Genomic DNA, 17,455 nt, shown 5'->3' with positions numbered 1-17,455 from the left:
GGTATGCTGGTACAAATTGAGCAGAATAGGATCATATTTACATGTACAGCATCAAATCTTGTGAAATCTTTTATCAATCATACAATGCCAAATGGATGGAATTCTACATTTTTCCAAACAACAATGATGCGTAACTTTATTTTCCGAACCAACATCTTCCCTTCCACAGGCTATGACTTTGGATTCCGTCAGTCCGGTGAGGCAGTGCACAACGTCATCCTACCCCCCTGGGCCAAGGATGATGCTAGACTCTTTGTCCAGATCATGAAGCAAGCCCTGGAGTCTACTTACGTCTCTCAGAAGCTCCACAGCTGGGTGGACCTAGTCTTTGGATACAAGCAGCATGGGCAGCATGCAGTAGAAGCCATCAATGTCTTCCATCCTGCCGTAAGTGAAAGATATCATGCTGAGTTGTCTCTAGTTGTAAAAGTACCTGTCACATACTCATCTATCAGAAATGATTATATTATATTGGAAGGCTCAGAATGGAATACCAGAAATATTCCAAGAGTTTGGGAAAATATTTTTTTTAAAGAGCAATTTGATTGAACAAGTCATAGATCACTTATCACATTATGCCATCATCACTTCATAGGATCAATGTTGGTCTTCCACATGAGACTTGCATGTAGCTCATTATGACATCATCAAGCATAATTGTGCTCTGTTCTGTACATCTCATTGTTGTACGCTTTGTATATTTCACACATTCGCGCATGCTCATTAAACTGTTGAATACGCTCTCATATTCAATAGCAATTTCGTACTGGAGCCTATGGGATATTCGTCGGATTTCGGTCCTTTTTAGGGATACACTCTGATACTGCACGGGCAATTGATGCAGACCAAAATATGTGTTTTTGATGCATCGCTAGAGCACTCTTTATAGATGTTAATGCTAATTTTAGTATGAGAGAGTCACAACCTGTGCATTTTTAATTAAATACATTATTCGTAAAGAGAAGGTTGTTCACCCAGTGTTTTGCACCTGCTGGTCTCTGGTACTCCAATATTGTAAGAATCTCCTGGGGTCTGTTTACAACCTTAAAACTTTGCCATTATTGCTTAACTGCCACTGCCATAATAGTTGTAAGTCCTTTATGAAGCGAGTCCCAGAATTGAAGGAGGCAGTGTAGCTTGAAGAAAAAGGAGAAGAGCAAGTTTGTACATTGGAAATGTTTCCCACTCTTACAATTGTTATAAATTGAATTAAGTGCTGATACACAGTAAGGTCTTCATTCCTATTTAATTCTTATTCCCACAGACCTACTTTGGTCTCGACACCCGTACCATCACGGACCACACCCGAAGACGTGCCGTTGAGACCATGATCAAGACGTATGGCCAGACCCCTAAGCAGCTGTTCCCCAACCCCCATCCGCAGCACAATGATCTGGACACTGTCATCGCAGACTCTGCCATGATGGGCACCGTCAACATGGGCTTCTTGTCATCCTTTACCTCGAGGTCTAGGACAGCCTCAGTTTCTAATGACAAGGGCCTCTTCAGGGTGAGTTATAGAGAATATTTCATAAACCATATATTTTCACTAACAACTGGGGACCATTTCATGAACATTTTTGTCTCACCTGCATAGCAGAGTGAGACTATAGGCGCCGCTTTTCCGACGGCGGCGGCGGCGGCGTCAACACCAAATCTTAACCTAAGGTTAAGTTTTTTAAATGACAGCATAACTTAGAAAGTGTATGGACCTAGTTCATGAAACTTGGCCATAAGGTTAATCAAGTATTACTGAACATCCTGCCTGAGTTTCATGTCACATGACCAAGGTCAAAGGTCATTTAGGGTCAATGAACTTAGACCGTGTTGGGGGAATCAACATCAAAATCTTAACCTAAGGTTAAGTTTTTGAAATGTCATCATAACTTAGAAAATATATGGACCTAGTTCATGAAACTTATACATAAGGTTAATCAAGTATCACTGAACATCCTGCATGAATTTCACGTCACATGACCAAGGTCAAAGGTCATTTAGGGTCAATGAACTTTGGCCGAATTGGGGGTATCTGTTGAATTACCATCATAACTTTGGAAGTTTATGGATCTGATTCATGAAACTTGGACATAAGACTAATCAAGTATCACTGAACATCCTGTGCGAGTTTCAGGTCACATGATCAAGGTCAAAGGTCATGTAAGGTCAAAGAACTTTGGCCACATTGGGGGTATTTGTTGAATTGCCATCATATCTCTATAAGTGTATTGGTCTAGTTCATAACACGTGGAAATAAGAGTAACCAAGTATCACTGAACATCTTGTGCGAGTTATAGTAGTTTTCAAAATCAGCACTGCTGCTATATTGAATCGCGTGATGCAGGTGAGACGGCCAGAGGCATTCCACTTGTTGTTGAAATGCTCCCATGAGAATATTTCATCAAGTAACTTTAGTGATTGTCACTGACAACTGTGCTTCCAAAATCGTTAAATTGCATTGGCTGAGTTTTGTGACCCCCCCCCCCCTGATAAGCATCTTGAAGATGATATCTACATAGATTTGATATTTTTTTAGGAAATCATGAAAAAATGTTACTCTGCATGGACTAGCAAAGAGGTTTGAAGATAATGATAATAATAATGGACAGTTCTTGTATAACACATTATGAATAACGTCTTTATGCATTTCCAAATGACTTGGATATAATTACCCCGGCTGTAGCTCAAGCAGTATTCCAGCGCTCAGTGCATTTCAAGGAATAAATTCCTGCCAGGTACCCATTCACCCTCACCTGTGAAAGCTGTTCTTTGCTGAGTCTCTACACCTGAAAATGCTATCTGAACTACCTCGACTAAGCCTTTTCATATCAGAAAATGTAGATAGATGAAATAATCTAACTGGATGATTTCAGGGTTTTATATTTCTTAAAATCACTGCTAATGAGTGCACATAGAGGTAAGGTAAATGTAAAGAATCAGTTGACCCTGTGGAAGATGTCCTGTCCCATCAGATCTTACATCTTACAATCCAACAGGCAAACACTATATACATGTATCAATGACTTATTTAAATATCTGACATCCTTGGTCATTTATCTTCTTTTTTTTTCTTTCAGGAGCCTCTGTCCCATGTAAAGGGCATGCGATGGGGAGACTACCTCGGATCACCAGCGTCCAGTGAGCCCATGGTCAAGTGGCAACAAGCATTCATGACCACACCCAACCAGCTTATTCCTCTACCAACTGGCAATGTGTGTGGGGTGGCCAAGAACCAGTGTCTACTTGTCATGTACAGCAAAGAGAAAAGTATGTATAATTCTTCCTCTTTGCTCTTAGTCCTCAAAAATAAATTTTTAGATATACAGTTGAGGCCAGAAGGTTACATACACCCAGGAAATTCAAAGAAAAAGTTGGCACTTGCCAAACATCATAAAATTTAATTTTTAAACTTTAAAAATGTTTTTGCTATCATGACGAATTTAAAATTGAACACATGAGTATTTCATGCCCCTTCATCACATTGCTTTGTCATCAGGAGCTAAAAAAATTTGGGTGTAATTTTTCCCAAAAAGTCTTCATATTTTAGACAAGTTAAAGATAAGAACTTGACAAAAAACATTTCAAATTTGTGCTAGTTACTTCTCAACACAAACATTTCATATTACACTTTTTTGTTCAGTGGTGACATATCGTGATAGAAAATGTAATATAAATCATAAATTTGACATTAATGTATTTCTATGAAACGATGTTTGAAAATATAATAACAAAAAATAGAATACATTTGGCACGAATATTACTTTTTTTATCTTCAAAGGAAATTCCACTTGAAATGTACTTAAATCCCAACGGCATCCCAACCATGTCAAAGAGCTTAATACGCTCTTTCATTTGATACCAAAATTTGTCATGGTAGTATTTATATTTATGAAGATATAGTAAAATTTTACGATGTTTGGCAAGCGAACAATTTTCACTGAATTCCATGGGTGTATGTAAACTTTTGGCCTCAACTGTACATACATTTACCTTGTCTAAATATTAAAAAGTGATTATGTTTATATCGTTTTGATGGATAATGGTAAATGAGTTCAGAGATTGTGAATGATAGTTTGTGTATATCTAGTGGCAGTTTTCCCTTTTGTTTTACCATTATTCACACTTGTTTGAAAAGTATAGTAAAACACATTGTTTGTAAATATCACATTTTTTAGCATTGACATTAAAGTATACATTAAATGAATAAATGAAATAAAGTTTAGAATAAGAAGATTGTGATAGAGAGAGAAAAAATTGGAGTGGTAAAGGCAAGAACATATTGTTTGCAACACAAAATGGAAAACTGCAAAAGAAGCAAGTAGAATGGTGAAAACTTGTCGATCATCTCCAGATATTAAGCTTTAAATTCCTTTCTCTTTCTACAGGTGTGAGCAGCATGTATGCAGTGGACATCAAATGGTCAGGATTCTTGACCTGGGGTCATTCCGATGGCATTCTTCGACTCAAACACAAGACTAAGACCCCAGCCATTAACTTCCTACGGTCAAATACAAATGATGAGGTAAGAAGATAGTGTTAGTCTTATTATCAATGCTGGTTAAGGGTTGTATCTCAATTGGGTAATTCCAATGGCATTCTTAGACTCAAACACAAGGCTAAGACCTCATCCATTAACTTTCTGCGGTCAAATACCAATGATGAGGTAAGTGGATAGACATTATTTAGTTGGAAGTTTGCTGATTCAGCATCAGTCTAGCAATATTTTGTGTTTATTTGTAAGTGGCATTGCTGGACTGGTACAGGATACAAATGATGCATGGGTTAGAGTGGGTCGGTAGGTAACTTTGGCATGGTTTAACACCCGAGGCGCAGCTGAGTTGGTTTAAGCCGTAATGCCTGAAATCCTACAATTTGATTGGCTGTGGCAAATTTGTCATATAATTTGCTTTTGACGAGTATTTTTATGTTACTGAGGCAAGTAATGTTAGAAAACAAAATCATAGAGCAATCACAGAATTGTTATCAATTCACTGAGCCTTTTAAACTAACAAATGAATTGCAAAGAGTTAATCTTAATGATTTTCAATTTATCCACCAGATTACCACCTGTAGTTCAGTGTCAGACTGTCGACTGATGTTTACTGGAATGGCTTCTGGTATGATCATCGCATATAATATCAAGTTCAATCCATACAAGGTAAAATTTAAAAACTAATGTTGCATCTTTTTCTTTGTTTCATTCTTGAATATTTTTTTTCCTTTTTATATTTTTCCCTCTTTCTTTTCTTTTTTTCCTTTGTTGTATTTTTTTCTTTCGTCAATCTGCTTTCCTTAAAACAAATTCTCTCCCCCCTTTCTTTCTCTTCTTGTATCTTTGTTTTTTTTCCTTTATAATTTCTTGCTTGCTTGCTTACTTTCTTTCTGGCACTCTCTTCTTCCTCTCTAATTTATGATAAAGGGGTTCTTAAAATATTACTTATTTTCTTCCAAGTGGTGATTAGGAGACAAGTTTTTTTTCTTCCATAATTCAAAAATTATCTTCAATATTTTCAAAAAGAAATATTCTTTCTCTCCTACTTTATATAGCCTTTTCTCTAATAGCATGAATAGTAATTTAGTTTTGATGAAAGTGACTAACTGAAATTATTATAAAGTACATTTCAAATTGAGCTGCTCCTTTTAGGATTCTCATGTTCATTTCATCCGGAAATGAACAACTTCAAAATCTTTATGTTGTAGATTACAGGATGAAATAAACTAATCAGATTCCTGGATTGTAGATTACAGGATGAAATTAACAAATCAAATTCTTCAGTTGTTGGTTACAGGATGAAACTTACACTCTGCAGGATGAAATTAACAATGAAAAAAATAACATGTTTTTTTTTTATAGCTTTTAAGTCCATTAATCTTTGTGCCAGTGCAAATGAGAGTGCAGTGATCTTGGATTTGATATATTATCCTACATTCAAATAAATGGAAATGCTATTACACATTTTTGGTAATATGTGTGCACTTGTTAAAATAAAATATAAATAAACCTTTTTGTACATCCGACCCCCATTTTTCTAAATTCTTCCTTCACTTTATAAACTGACCAAGTCATGGTCCTTTGAGAACATTACAGACTGTAAAAAGAGCCAAAAATCAGATACAAAAAATTTCATGAAAGTCTCACATACATGGGGTTGGATGTACATGTTTTATGATATTGCCAAATAAATGAATGCAAGTAGAATGGGAATAGATAACCAGTATATGATCGCATCTGCACAGATAATAAATTTCTGTGAGACTCCCATAGGCAAAATGATATAATTGAAAGTGCTACTAGATACATGTAAATAAAAATGAATGGAAATAAAAATCATATATAACTACAACTAAACATAAGAAGAAGGGCAAATGTAGAAGCTAATTTCAAATATGATGTTTAGGCCCAAGTCGTGTCGGGATTTTTTTGTTCCGGACTCGGCCTGTGTTGGGCCGGTTGGAATCCGGTAACCCGATAAATGAATTCACGAACGGGGAAGTACAAAGAAGTGACAGATTATACAATATTGATTTCATTCTTGAACAAATATTCATTTAAAAAAACAAGAAAAATATGAGAAGATGGGAAAAAGCTTGCTGATGTTTACGTGGCCATCTTGTTCTCCATGTTAGTAGCTAAGCTACGAGATGCATATAGAGTCTGCCGCCCTCTATATGCTGTCTTGTAGCTTAGCTAGCTACTAACAAAGAGAACAAGATGGCCACGTAAACATCGGCAAGCATTTCCCGTCTTCTCATCATATTTTTCTCGGTGGTCACCTGAAATGTAACAAAGAAACCTGGGTTATGATTTGTTAGAGACTGAATAAAACATACTCGATAATTATGTTAAGATATTCTTCAGAAGAAAATGTTAAACTATTTGTTAAGTATTACATCATTTCTTCAGAATACCAGAACGGAAAAAAAAATCTGGAAACCGCACACATCGGACGGATTCTGGTATTCGGTCCGTTCCGACCCAGGCTTAATGATGTTGGTTGCTGATTGATGTAAGTTCCTTTCATTTTTCCCCCTTTTCAAACAGCAAAGCAGCATTGAAGTGACCAGGTCAGTTGTTCGTCTTCTCGGACACACAGGACCGGTCACCTGCCTTTATGTGTGCAGACCATACAGCATACTGGTCAGTGCTAGCCAAGATGGGACATGTATCATATGGGATCTCAATAGGTAATGTTATATTGATACATCATCAAATATAATCTTTATTATCATATCTATTTGAAAAAAAATAAAGTCTTGTAGCATGCTTTGTATGTTTGTTTTATTCTTTTCTTGAAAATGTCAATGTTCAATATTCAATAGCGATCATGACAGAATTGCTGGGAAATTTCTCAGCGTATTGTCTAATCTTCTGAAGAGGTACCTTCTTTCAAATGATATCTCAAATTTATGTGGAGTATCCCATTACGTAATCCAGATTAAACTACAATATGCCAAAAGGATTGTGCTAAAAAGCTGTCGGTGCCATTTCATGTGTAGTATTATGGGTACGTTTAAGACATTGAGTTGTGAGCTGAAAGTTTTGTTTTACTTTTCTTTCTTTTTTTCCACATTCAGATTGTGTTATGTGAGATCATTGAAAGACGAGACCAAGCGAGGGGGTAGTATCATAGCCGTAGCTGTTAGCGAGGTTTCTGGTGACATAGCATCTGTCTCCAATGTTGGTGAGTGTACTTGTGCTCTCTGCATGTAAAAGTTGAAATGATAAATGAATACTTTCCCACAATAGCATAATACATATATTTATATTCAGTTTTTCTGTTATCAAGATATGAATGGATGTTCTTAATCATCTGCACCATACCTATCTTAATGAAATAGAAAGAAATTGTTTGTGGTGGTAGAATAGCCATTTCCATTTATTTAAATGTATAATCGTGTCATGTTTTATAGAATTTATGATGTTTAAATTTCTACATTTTTTCATTTTCCCCCTTTTTCAATTATCTAACACACTACCCTATATCTGTGCATGTATTTGTTTTCTACCCTTGTTCTTGCTCTATAATATGATCTTTATCCGCTAATTCTTCCTATTTTATGTTGTATTGTACGATGTTTCGCGGATGGATGCTATCTTGCAATTCTGACTGGTATGTCTGCTAAATGACCACTCCTTTGTCTTTTGCGGATCCCTGTCTCGTTTTGTAAATGTCTTTAACCTCTGCCAACTTCGGTTCCACAATGATATTCACTTTTTTGTCTCGTCCTGATCCTCATCCCACTTTGTAAATGTCTTAAACCTCTGCCAATATTTATCCCTCCCTAATGTGATGGTAATGCACCCACCCTGTTATCTGTACTGGGGTTACTGTAAATATACCCCATATTATATTATTGTTATTGGAATGTGACTAACAATCACCACCCCACCCTTCACTGCACCCCACCCCTTGCTAACCTCAGCGTCTGCTGATGATCTGTCTATGTCTCTGACAGCGGCCGGTGTAAGTGAGCTTACCCTGTGGAGTATCAACGCTGATCTGATAGGAAGGGTGTTCTGCCACAGTCAGATGCTGTGCCTCTCTTTCTCCAATGCCCCCGAAGGCATCTCCATCAATGCCATAGCTGCGGGATGCTATGATGGTGTCGTCAGGTACGTCCTCAACTTTTGACCCCCCCCCCTCCACTTAGTATGCAATGGAAATGTTACACACATATTTATATTTATTTGTAATTTCATATGCTTGTTAAGAAGATTTCTTGTTGCTGATGTTAATTTGTTTGTGATCAATATACATTGAAAAGATAAAAAAACCTTTCATGAAGTACATGTTTTAATATAATGAATGTCTTTGATTTAACAATGATTCATAATAGTTTCACTGGGTGAAATGGTGGTGATTTTTTTTACCTTATTGCTACAAAAGCATGAATGCTTGTAAGCAAGCAACCAGAGGACCAACAGCTTAAGTTCCTCTCTGAGGGACCTGGTAATGAGGACTAATGCCTTATTAAAGGGCACTAGCACACCAAGTGGGAATCAAACCTGGGTCACCGGGATCTTAACCCCCTGCTCCACCGACTGAGCTATCGCGCCTCCTCTCCATGGAATTGCCCACTTGTGTACAGTGGTGCTCAAAAGATAGTGAATCCAACCAGAAAATTAACATATTTAAAGTGATCAAGTTCTGCCATGTTTTAGATCTTTAATCATGAAAGTGAGGTGATAAAATATTACATTCAATAAAGTGTGTTTCTCTGGGCTTGCTGAACACTGTAGTGTTGTTTACATTCGACACTCGGCATGCAGGAGTGTATTTTGCGTCGGGGTTCACTTACTTTTGAGCACAACTGTACTTGTGGGCAATTCCATAAAGTATGTACGTGTGACCTGTATATGTAGGACATTCCTGTCAGGATTTGTCTTTGTTTTCTGTTTTATATGAACGGTTACAATGCTGTCATATTCTAATTGCTCGAGCACTTTATGAAGTGAAGTAAGATTCCAAGAATGAGGAAGAAAACAGGGTCAGACATACATAAAGTTTGATTGTGTTATGGAATAGTCCTGATGTAAATTTTCAAGTGACGGAGAGTGGATGAGGGTCGTCTTGAAACCAGTCTGACAGCTAAAAATATTCAAATTGGCTCGTTTTTGCTAGTTTGCAGTTTCCTCTCTGTTTATAGTAGATACATGCTATGTCTGCTGGTTAGTGTTTGCCTAAAATGCTGGGTTACTTATTCTATGAATACGTGTATGATGAAATATGAAAATAACAATTGTTGCCATCAAGATATGTGTGAATAATGAAATGTGTTCTCTCTCTTTCTTTTCCCCTTTTTCCTTTTTCTCCTCTCTCTCTCCCTTGCCTCTTCATTTTGTTCCTTCAGAATGTGGAGTACATTGGACTTGAGTCCACTCAGGAACATCTCGGTAGAAATGCATAGACCAATTACAAGGTCAGTTTGAGTAGCTCTTCAGTAAATTTCAACAAAAAAGTTATTCCTAATAGAAATTCCTAGTAGAAATTGCATGTATACTTGTAGGTGTTTACCCTATCATATAGAGAGTGACTTTTTCCAAAGTTATTTCACTTTATATGGTAGAATACAGTATTGTGATGTGAAAGTACAAGTTTGTAGCTTTCCCCCAAAGATTAGGACAGTATTGAAATTTTGACCAGATTGTAAATTCCCAGTGTTGGTTGTTGTTGTGTTTTTTTTTGTCTGTTTGACTAATAGCAAAATTAAAACAGCATTGTTTGCCTCTTTAAATGTTTTTCTCTTGGTCTATTATCAAACTTTCAGTATGATATAATATTGATCTTCTTTGTGTTGACAGCTTGACGTTTAGTCATGACTCTCACTTCCTGTTCACCTGTGATGAGGATGGTCTGGTAATTGCCTGGGGGAAGAAGGATACCAACAAGAAGGTGCCGAGGTTTGAAGCCTTCCTCAATGCCCCCAGGAACAGTGGAAGCAGTGGTAATCTTGAAGCAAGTATATCTTCCCAAAGGTAAAAAGGAAGGCTTCAGCTGTGATAGAGATGCTGTGGTGACTGCATATAGGAAGAAAGTGCAAAAGTCTGAAGCCTTCCTCAATGCCCCCAGGAATAGCGGAAGCAGCAGTAATCTGGAAACAAGTATATCTTGCCAAAGGTACGCAGAAGGCTTTTCATGTGATGAAAATGGTATAGTGATTTCCTTGAAGAAGGATACCAAATAAGAGGTTCCCAGGATTGAAGGCTTTGTCAGTGCCTCCAGGAATAGCGGAAGCAGCAGTAGTCTTGAAGCAGTTTTGTCTTCCCAAAGGTTAACAGAAGGCTTCACATGTGATGGGGATGGACTGGTGATTACCTTGAAGGATACCAATAAGAAGTTCCCAATAGTGAAAGCTTCTTCAGTGCTTCAAGGAATAGCAGAAGCAGCAGAAATCTTGAAGCAAGTTTATCTTCCCAAAGGTAAACAGAAGAATTCCAACAAGAAGGTGCCTAAGTTTGAAGCTTTCATGTGTGATGAGGATGGTCTGATGATTGCCTTGAAGAAAGATTCGATTAAGAGGTTCTCAAGAGTGAAGCCTTCCTGAATGTCCCCAGGAATAGTGGAAGCAGCAGTAATCTGGAAGCAGTTTATCTTCCCAAAGGTAAACAGATGACTTCACGTGTGATGGGGATGATATGATGATTGCCTTGAAGAAGGATACCAATAAGAGGTTCCCAAGAGTGAAGCCTTCATCAATGCCCCCAGGAAAAGCAGAAGCAGCAGTAATCTTGAAGCATGTTTCATCTTCCCAAGGGAAAAAGAAGACTTCAGGATTTATCTTCATCTGAAATCATCTTCAACAAAGCCAGGAACATCAGAAGCAGCCAGTATATCTTCCAAAGAATGAAAGGAAAGGAACCTCGGATGCCCAAGTTGGATCTTTGCTCCACATACCCAGGAACAGCAAAACCACCTGTTTTTTCTTCCCATGGATGCAAAGCAAAGATGCTCTAGATGCCCAGATTGTGATGTTACCAGTGGAAGAAGTAGCTCCTCCTTATCTCCCCTTGGTTGAAATGGAAAGTACTGAAGTACAAATCCATAAACAGAAGAAGCTAGTATACCTTCCTTGGGGGTAAAAATAGACTTGAGAAGTCATTTATCTACCAGAAATAGCTACAGTTAATGTAATGAACATATTATACAGCAACAACAATTTGAACAGAAAAAAGGACCGATATATCCTTACGAAAAGCTATTCATGCTTCGTAAGAGCAAGAGAGTGATCATACTATTAACAAGGTTGAAGAAAGCATCCTCCGGTATGCCTAGACTTGGTGGTAAAAAATCTGGGTCGTGAATTGTAAACTCTACCTTTACTGGTAACTATGACATCGGTCACATAATAATGCTCAATACACAATCAAATTTATACTAAATTTACTACTGATTTTAAATGGCTAGTCTTGTGCAGTGAGATGCTGGATTCACTAAAAACAACAATAGTGACCGCTTTTATATGGAGCAATTATACTGTCAAGCTTGTAGAAGGAATCTTTATTAAATGTGCCAAAGTCTGAAAACATACACTATAGTATTTGTGAAAACTAGAAATTATATTGTATTAAGTCAAATAAAAAGATTGCACATATGAATTTTGTGAGACAAGATGACCAGGTACATGTAGTAATAGCGGTAAAGTGAGAAGTGCATCATTTTTGTCACTTTGAAATAATACAGTCCAACCTCTCTTATCTGGACACAATGGGACCAGCACCAATCCGGATAAGGGATTTATCTGGATCTGGGAGACCCAATATTAAATACACGCAGCTGCGCCTCCCCAATGGTAGCAACACGTAATCTATTGTAGTGTGTCTACACAGACAGTATTCACTGCACTGTCAATGCAAATTATAGGCGGTTTTTTTTTTACAGAAATGAAATCTATTGGTTGCCAAAACTCTTGGATAATTTACCTGCTGAAATGATTTAGGAATACATCGAGCATACCTCGAAAGAAAGAGAATGACTTGATGAAATTAAGTTTGAAAATTGGATCATCGCGGCGGGCATCGCAGCGTCGCAAAGTCAGCCATTGTTAGACTGTAGGCTCAAACATGATAGATGGTGCTGTCCGTATCGAGGCCTAGTGCTAGCTAGCGAGACATGTGTTGTTTTTCCCCCGCAAATAAAAAAAGAACGCGATAAAATGGTTGTGCTGTGCCCTGATTTACTGGAAAATTATCCTGTCTAAGTTCTTTCAGTGATTTGGGTAAGATATTTTCATTAAAAATTAATGTGGTTGTAGGTACATGTAGACTATATTGGAAAATGCATGTAATCAAAGTGAGTTTGAGTAGGAATTTTGATTTTAGATTGAAATCTCATTTCCCCACGTACTAGATTGAAAACAAATCTCAGCAAGTGTGTGTCCGGATAATAGAAAGATCCAGATAAGGGGTGGCCAGATAAGAAAGGTCAGACTGTAATTAGAACACCTCAAACATGTAATGTGACATTCATAAATCCATGTCTTTATTATGAGACAGATTGAGAGACATACATATGTGCACTCATTGAATAAAACTCTCTAGGCTGAAACAACTAGTTTTTGTCAATAATTAACTTGTTTTGGATTATATTTTTTATTTCACACTCCAAATTTTGTATATTTGAATGAAGAAGCAGACTCGAAGCAAACACAATACATGTTAATACTGCCGGTAACGACCGAGTTTGTCATCCATATACATTGGGTTTGTGAATTACATTAACCGTTTGTTGCTCATTCTGTTTTGTTTGGAATAGTTCTGGTTTTTTTTTTTCGTTGTTGGTAGTTCATAAAATTGTTGGCATGAGCAAGGACCAAATTTCAAAATTCTGTATTTTTCTTTAGATAGTTTCACTGGGTATATGCATTTTTTACATTCTCATTCAGTTGATCATGGGCATCTGTTGTGTGAAATTACTCCTTGCAATTTTAGTTTAACATTGTTTATCACTTTACCTTTTTTTTTTGTTCTTCATCTTATTTGCTATGTCTGGGCATGTGATAACAAATTGAAATATGGTTGGACAGATCTTTTGCCCATGATGGAATTTTTTTCTATTCACACAAGGCTGTATTATTATAATATTGCACTCTGAAATAAATCACTTGGCTTCCATTTTAGCAAATCAAGCAATTATTGTTTATTTGTTAAGAAACTATGCGAGTTACATTTATTTCAATTTTCTTATGTATAAGTTTATTTAAAAACTATTTTCATATGAACTTAAAATGAAGTGGGGAATGTTTATCCCAATATGAAGTTTTTTCTTGAAATATCAATAAATTGAATTCCATTATGCTAATACCAAATTTGATATGTACATAATATAACTTTGTTTATTGATTTAGATTTGTAGTTATATAAGTGTATATATTTGATACTGCATATAAAGATATTTTATAAGAAAATCACAACTAGCTTTGAACAATTATTTTGAATACTGTACTTTAATAGTGGAGTACATTGCCATTAAAGCATTATGGAAGCCTATCAAGTACTTAAATTAGAATTGGACTTAATACATGAATTTGTGAGTTTGCATTGGTAAATTAAGTTGTCTAAAAAGTTTTACCTTTTATATCATTTATGCAAATAATATGAGGAAACAAATAGTGTTCAGAATATTTTGAGCATTACGTATAGTTTTTCTGAAATAATTGCAGTCTTCGAAAAGAAAATAATATCATTAAACATTTTCTTTCTTTGAAATGTAGTGTTTCAGAAATACATTTTAAGAGAAATGAAGTTAAAATCTGTTGGTGCAATATTTATTCTAGTTTTTTTTCTTATTCATAATTTCTTTGTTGTTGTGTAGAAAAGTTTGAATGTAATGAACTAGCAAGTGTTATATATTTTGTTTTTAAATATAAAATTCATTCAGGATATCATGATTTTTGTGAACTTTATAGAAATGAAGTCCCAACTGACACTGCATATAAAACATTTTGTCCAGGAGCTGGTGACTATGTATGGAAGCTTTTTTCATTTTGTGAAAAAAAAAATGTCCAGGCTCTGATACTTTGCAAATTGATTCTGACAAATGAAATTTGTAAAGTGCAAATGTCTCAATGTAGTTGTACGTCTGAAATTTGGATTCATCTTTCAGAATATTCCCCATTCACATTTATCTGGACTTTAAAAAGGGATAAAGCTTTACAAGTCCACTGCAACTTGAAATTTAAGTGTGACTTGTAGTCAGACTTAAATCTTTGTTTAACACTTCAAGATGTCCGTAAGAAGACTCGGCATTAGCTAGCTTTGAGCATCTTGAAGGCCTGGGGGAGGTGGGGAGGGGATGGGAGGAGTAGGATACTTGCAGTGTATTGACATATGAGGAATGTACTGCTAGGTCATTTTTTATGAAGAATCCTTAAACACAGGATTTGGTTTTGGGCTGGAAAGTCCTTACACATACCCCCCCCCCTTGTTGATCTTGATTGATTATCTTTTTTCTTAATTCTTTTCAGTTTGTAAAGTTATGCAAAAATTGACAAACGACTGGAACATGCATAACATGGGTCTCTTTATTTTAAGAAAATCCTTTTTAATTGGTACTCTTTTTCTTCTAAAATTACCCTTAAAAAGAGGTATGGGTTTTAAGGCTTCAGCTGCACACCCCCATGTAAAGCAATTCTTAGTACCCCCCCCCCCCCAAGGTTTGCTCATAATCCAACCAGTGGTAGCCAGAAGTGATTACCGAATTTTGATTCCCTTTTATTATGGCCGGCAAGTTTGTAGCATGACAAGAAACTTAAGTGTATCCATCTGCACTCAACCCAGGTGAGTTGAGTGGGTATATGGTAGGAATTTATTCCTTGAAATGCAATGCGTGTAATATCCGCTCTGCTAAAGCCAGGGTAGTTATGCTACATTACTCTAGAGCGCTGAGAGACTTCTGATAAAGGGAGTGTTAAGCGTTATATAAGCAAGTTAAATAATGATTATCTGAAGGAAATACTTTTTATAATACATGTATACTAGACATAATTTCCAATATGAGTTGAAGAGAATTTGATATGGATCTATCTCTTTAAATTCCCCATTTCATCACTGCCTATACTGGACATCTTGTGTCATTCATTTATATTCTGCCTATTGCATCCCTTTTACTGAATGTGCCAATTATCACTTTAAAAGGGAAATGTTTTGTAAAGAAAATGTTATCAACGGACCAAGAAGTAAAGTGCAAGGATTTATTGGCAGGACTTCAAAACAAAATCTCAAGTTCTTCAATTTTTGGAGAAAAAAATAAACACATGCTAACATTGGCAGTGGCACTAATATTGCCTTGGCATCTCTATTTTTAATGGGAGCGAGTTGGCTCAGTATTAGCTTAGGGAGCGAGTTAACTCAGTATTAGCTTAGGGAGTGAGTTAGTGGAAAACACTCTATCCCTTGGATAGGACATTAAATGGAGGCCCCTTGTAGAGAGTCACCACCTTTGCACGTTAGGATCCCACTGCACTTTTCGCATAAAGAGTAGGGGGAAACCCTGGTGTAGTGGTCCCACAATCAGTTATATCGGGAGAGACTTGGGGGTCCAAGTGATTCAGTTTGCTTTTCGCCTCCCAGGCACAAGTGACGCCAAACAAATAGTCATAATTATGTAATATTGACCGACCTGAGGGGAACATCATATATATTGCCCGCAATAGAATCATATTGGCCCTAGTCGTTAGATGAGGGCAATGTGGTTCTTTTAAGGGCAATATATTTTATGTTCCCCAAAAGAAAAGCCAGTCAATATTTCTATTATTACCCCATTCATATATCTAGAGCAAAAATCGTGAAAATTTAAATATTTTACAGTTTAAGAATGGGAATCTATTTTGTCACGTTGAGCAAGCTGGGCCTCTAATCTTAATCATTGTGACGTAATTGAAATGTCACATCCCTGGCCTGGGGATGCAGTATCCAGCATGGCCTCATCTTGATTAACATTATGACGTATTTGCTGCGCGTTTCCCTAGAACGCGTATCATACGGATGTTAGCTCTGCCTTATTGCCTGCTACATTTCCACCTATTATCTCATGGACTTTCCTGAGCGGGCAATAAATTGTGTCCGTGGATAAACAATTGGAAATTTAATGACCGACCATTTGATCAGTCCTAAGCAGGCAATAATGTGTTAAAATTGCCCTGCTCAGATGTCTGATATGGTTAATAATCATTTTATCATAAAACAGCATTTGATTTAATGCCTTGCTCAAGAACATACATGTAGATGCCAGAGTCCATATTCAAAAGGAAACATGCTTTAAATAAAGCATCGCATTTGTGTGTGACATGCATAACACTTGTAAATTGCATAAGCTGCATGTGTAATTATATGAATTGAAATACATGTTAATGGGGTGTGCCTTTTATGGTGTATATTTTAGCATGTAAGCTCAGTTATTGGACATCGTTTTGCTGTGCCTGATCGTAGTACCACATGGGCGAGTCATATTGGCTACAAACATCTGAAAAAATCCAATTCCCATTTGTTCACAGGATCCAAAAAGAACAAAATCATAAGTTAGAGCATAAAATTTGTGGATTTAGATTTTTATTGCCTGTGAACAACCAAGCATGGATTTTTCAAGTGTGTCAGTATGGCAGTTAACGAGAAAGAGATGACAAATTTATTGTTGGAAGAATTACATGAAATTTAGAAATATTACATATTTGGGATGCGCTCTATATCAGCTAGATAATAAGAACCATTTCATTTGACATTTTAGATCATTTGATTTAACAACTTACTTGTATAAGAGAATTGTGATTTGTTAGTACTATTTTACTTTATTTACCGAGGTTTTGTCTCGATGCAAATTCATTTATGCAGCATGTACATGGTGTATTTTTATATATGCAAAGAATAAATATATACAAAGTACTATGGTGATATTAATATTGTTTTTCAAGATATATTTCCTTTTTTTCCCCAGGATTGTTGTTGTGTATGGATACTGATATT

General features: G+C 36.4%; 1 protein-coding gene across 3 annotated transcripts in view; it reads left to right on the top strand.

The window, feature by feature from the left end:
* LOC129264527 (lysosomal-trafficking regulator-like) overlaps positions 1-17,389 on the top strand; it is a 56,660-nt gene extending 39,271 nt beyond the window's left edge. For 2 of the 3 annotated variants that reach the window (XM_064102540.1, XM_064102539.1), the window contains exons 37-46: positions 170-387; positions 1,265-1,510; positions 3,075-3,264; positions 4,383-4,519; positions 5,057-5,155; positions 7,040-7,182; positions 7,573-7,679; positions 8,422-8,611; positions 9,850-9,918; positions 10,301-13,063. In XM_064102540.1, the coding sequence (XP_063958610.1) occupies positions 170-387; positions 1,265-1,510; positions 3,075-3,264; positions 4,383-4,519; positions 5,057-5,155; positions 7,040-7,182; positions 7,573-7,679; positions 8,422-8,611; positions 9,850-9,918; positions 10,301-10,478 (1,577 nt within the window). In that variant the 3' untranslated portion in view covers positions 10,479-13,063. Of the gene's footprint in view, positions 1-169; positions 388-1,264; positions 1,511-3,074; positions 3,265-4,382; positions 4,520-5,056; positions 5,156-7,039; positions 7,183-7,572; positions 7,680-8,421; positions 8,612-9,849; positions 9,919-10,300 lie in introns of all 3 variants that reach the window. The other variant, XM_064102541.1, reaches the window with a different exon arrangement.
* The last annotated feature ends 66 nt before the right edge of the window (positions 17,390-17,455 follow it).

The sequence above is a fragment of the Lytechinus pictus genome, chromosome 7 (genome assembly GCF_037042905.1).
Source record: "Lytechinus pictus isolate F3 Inbred chromosome 7, Lp3.0, whole genome shotgun sequence".
NCBI lineage: Eukaryota > Metazoa > Echinodermata > Echinoidea > Temnopleuroida > Toxopneustidae > Lytechinus > Lytechinus pictus.
The sequence above is the reverse complement of the archived record's forward strand: the minus strand, read 5'-3'. Positions and strand labels throughout refer to the sequence as shown.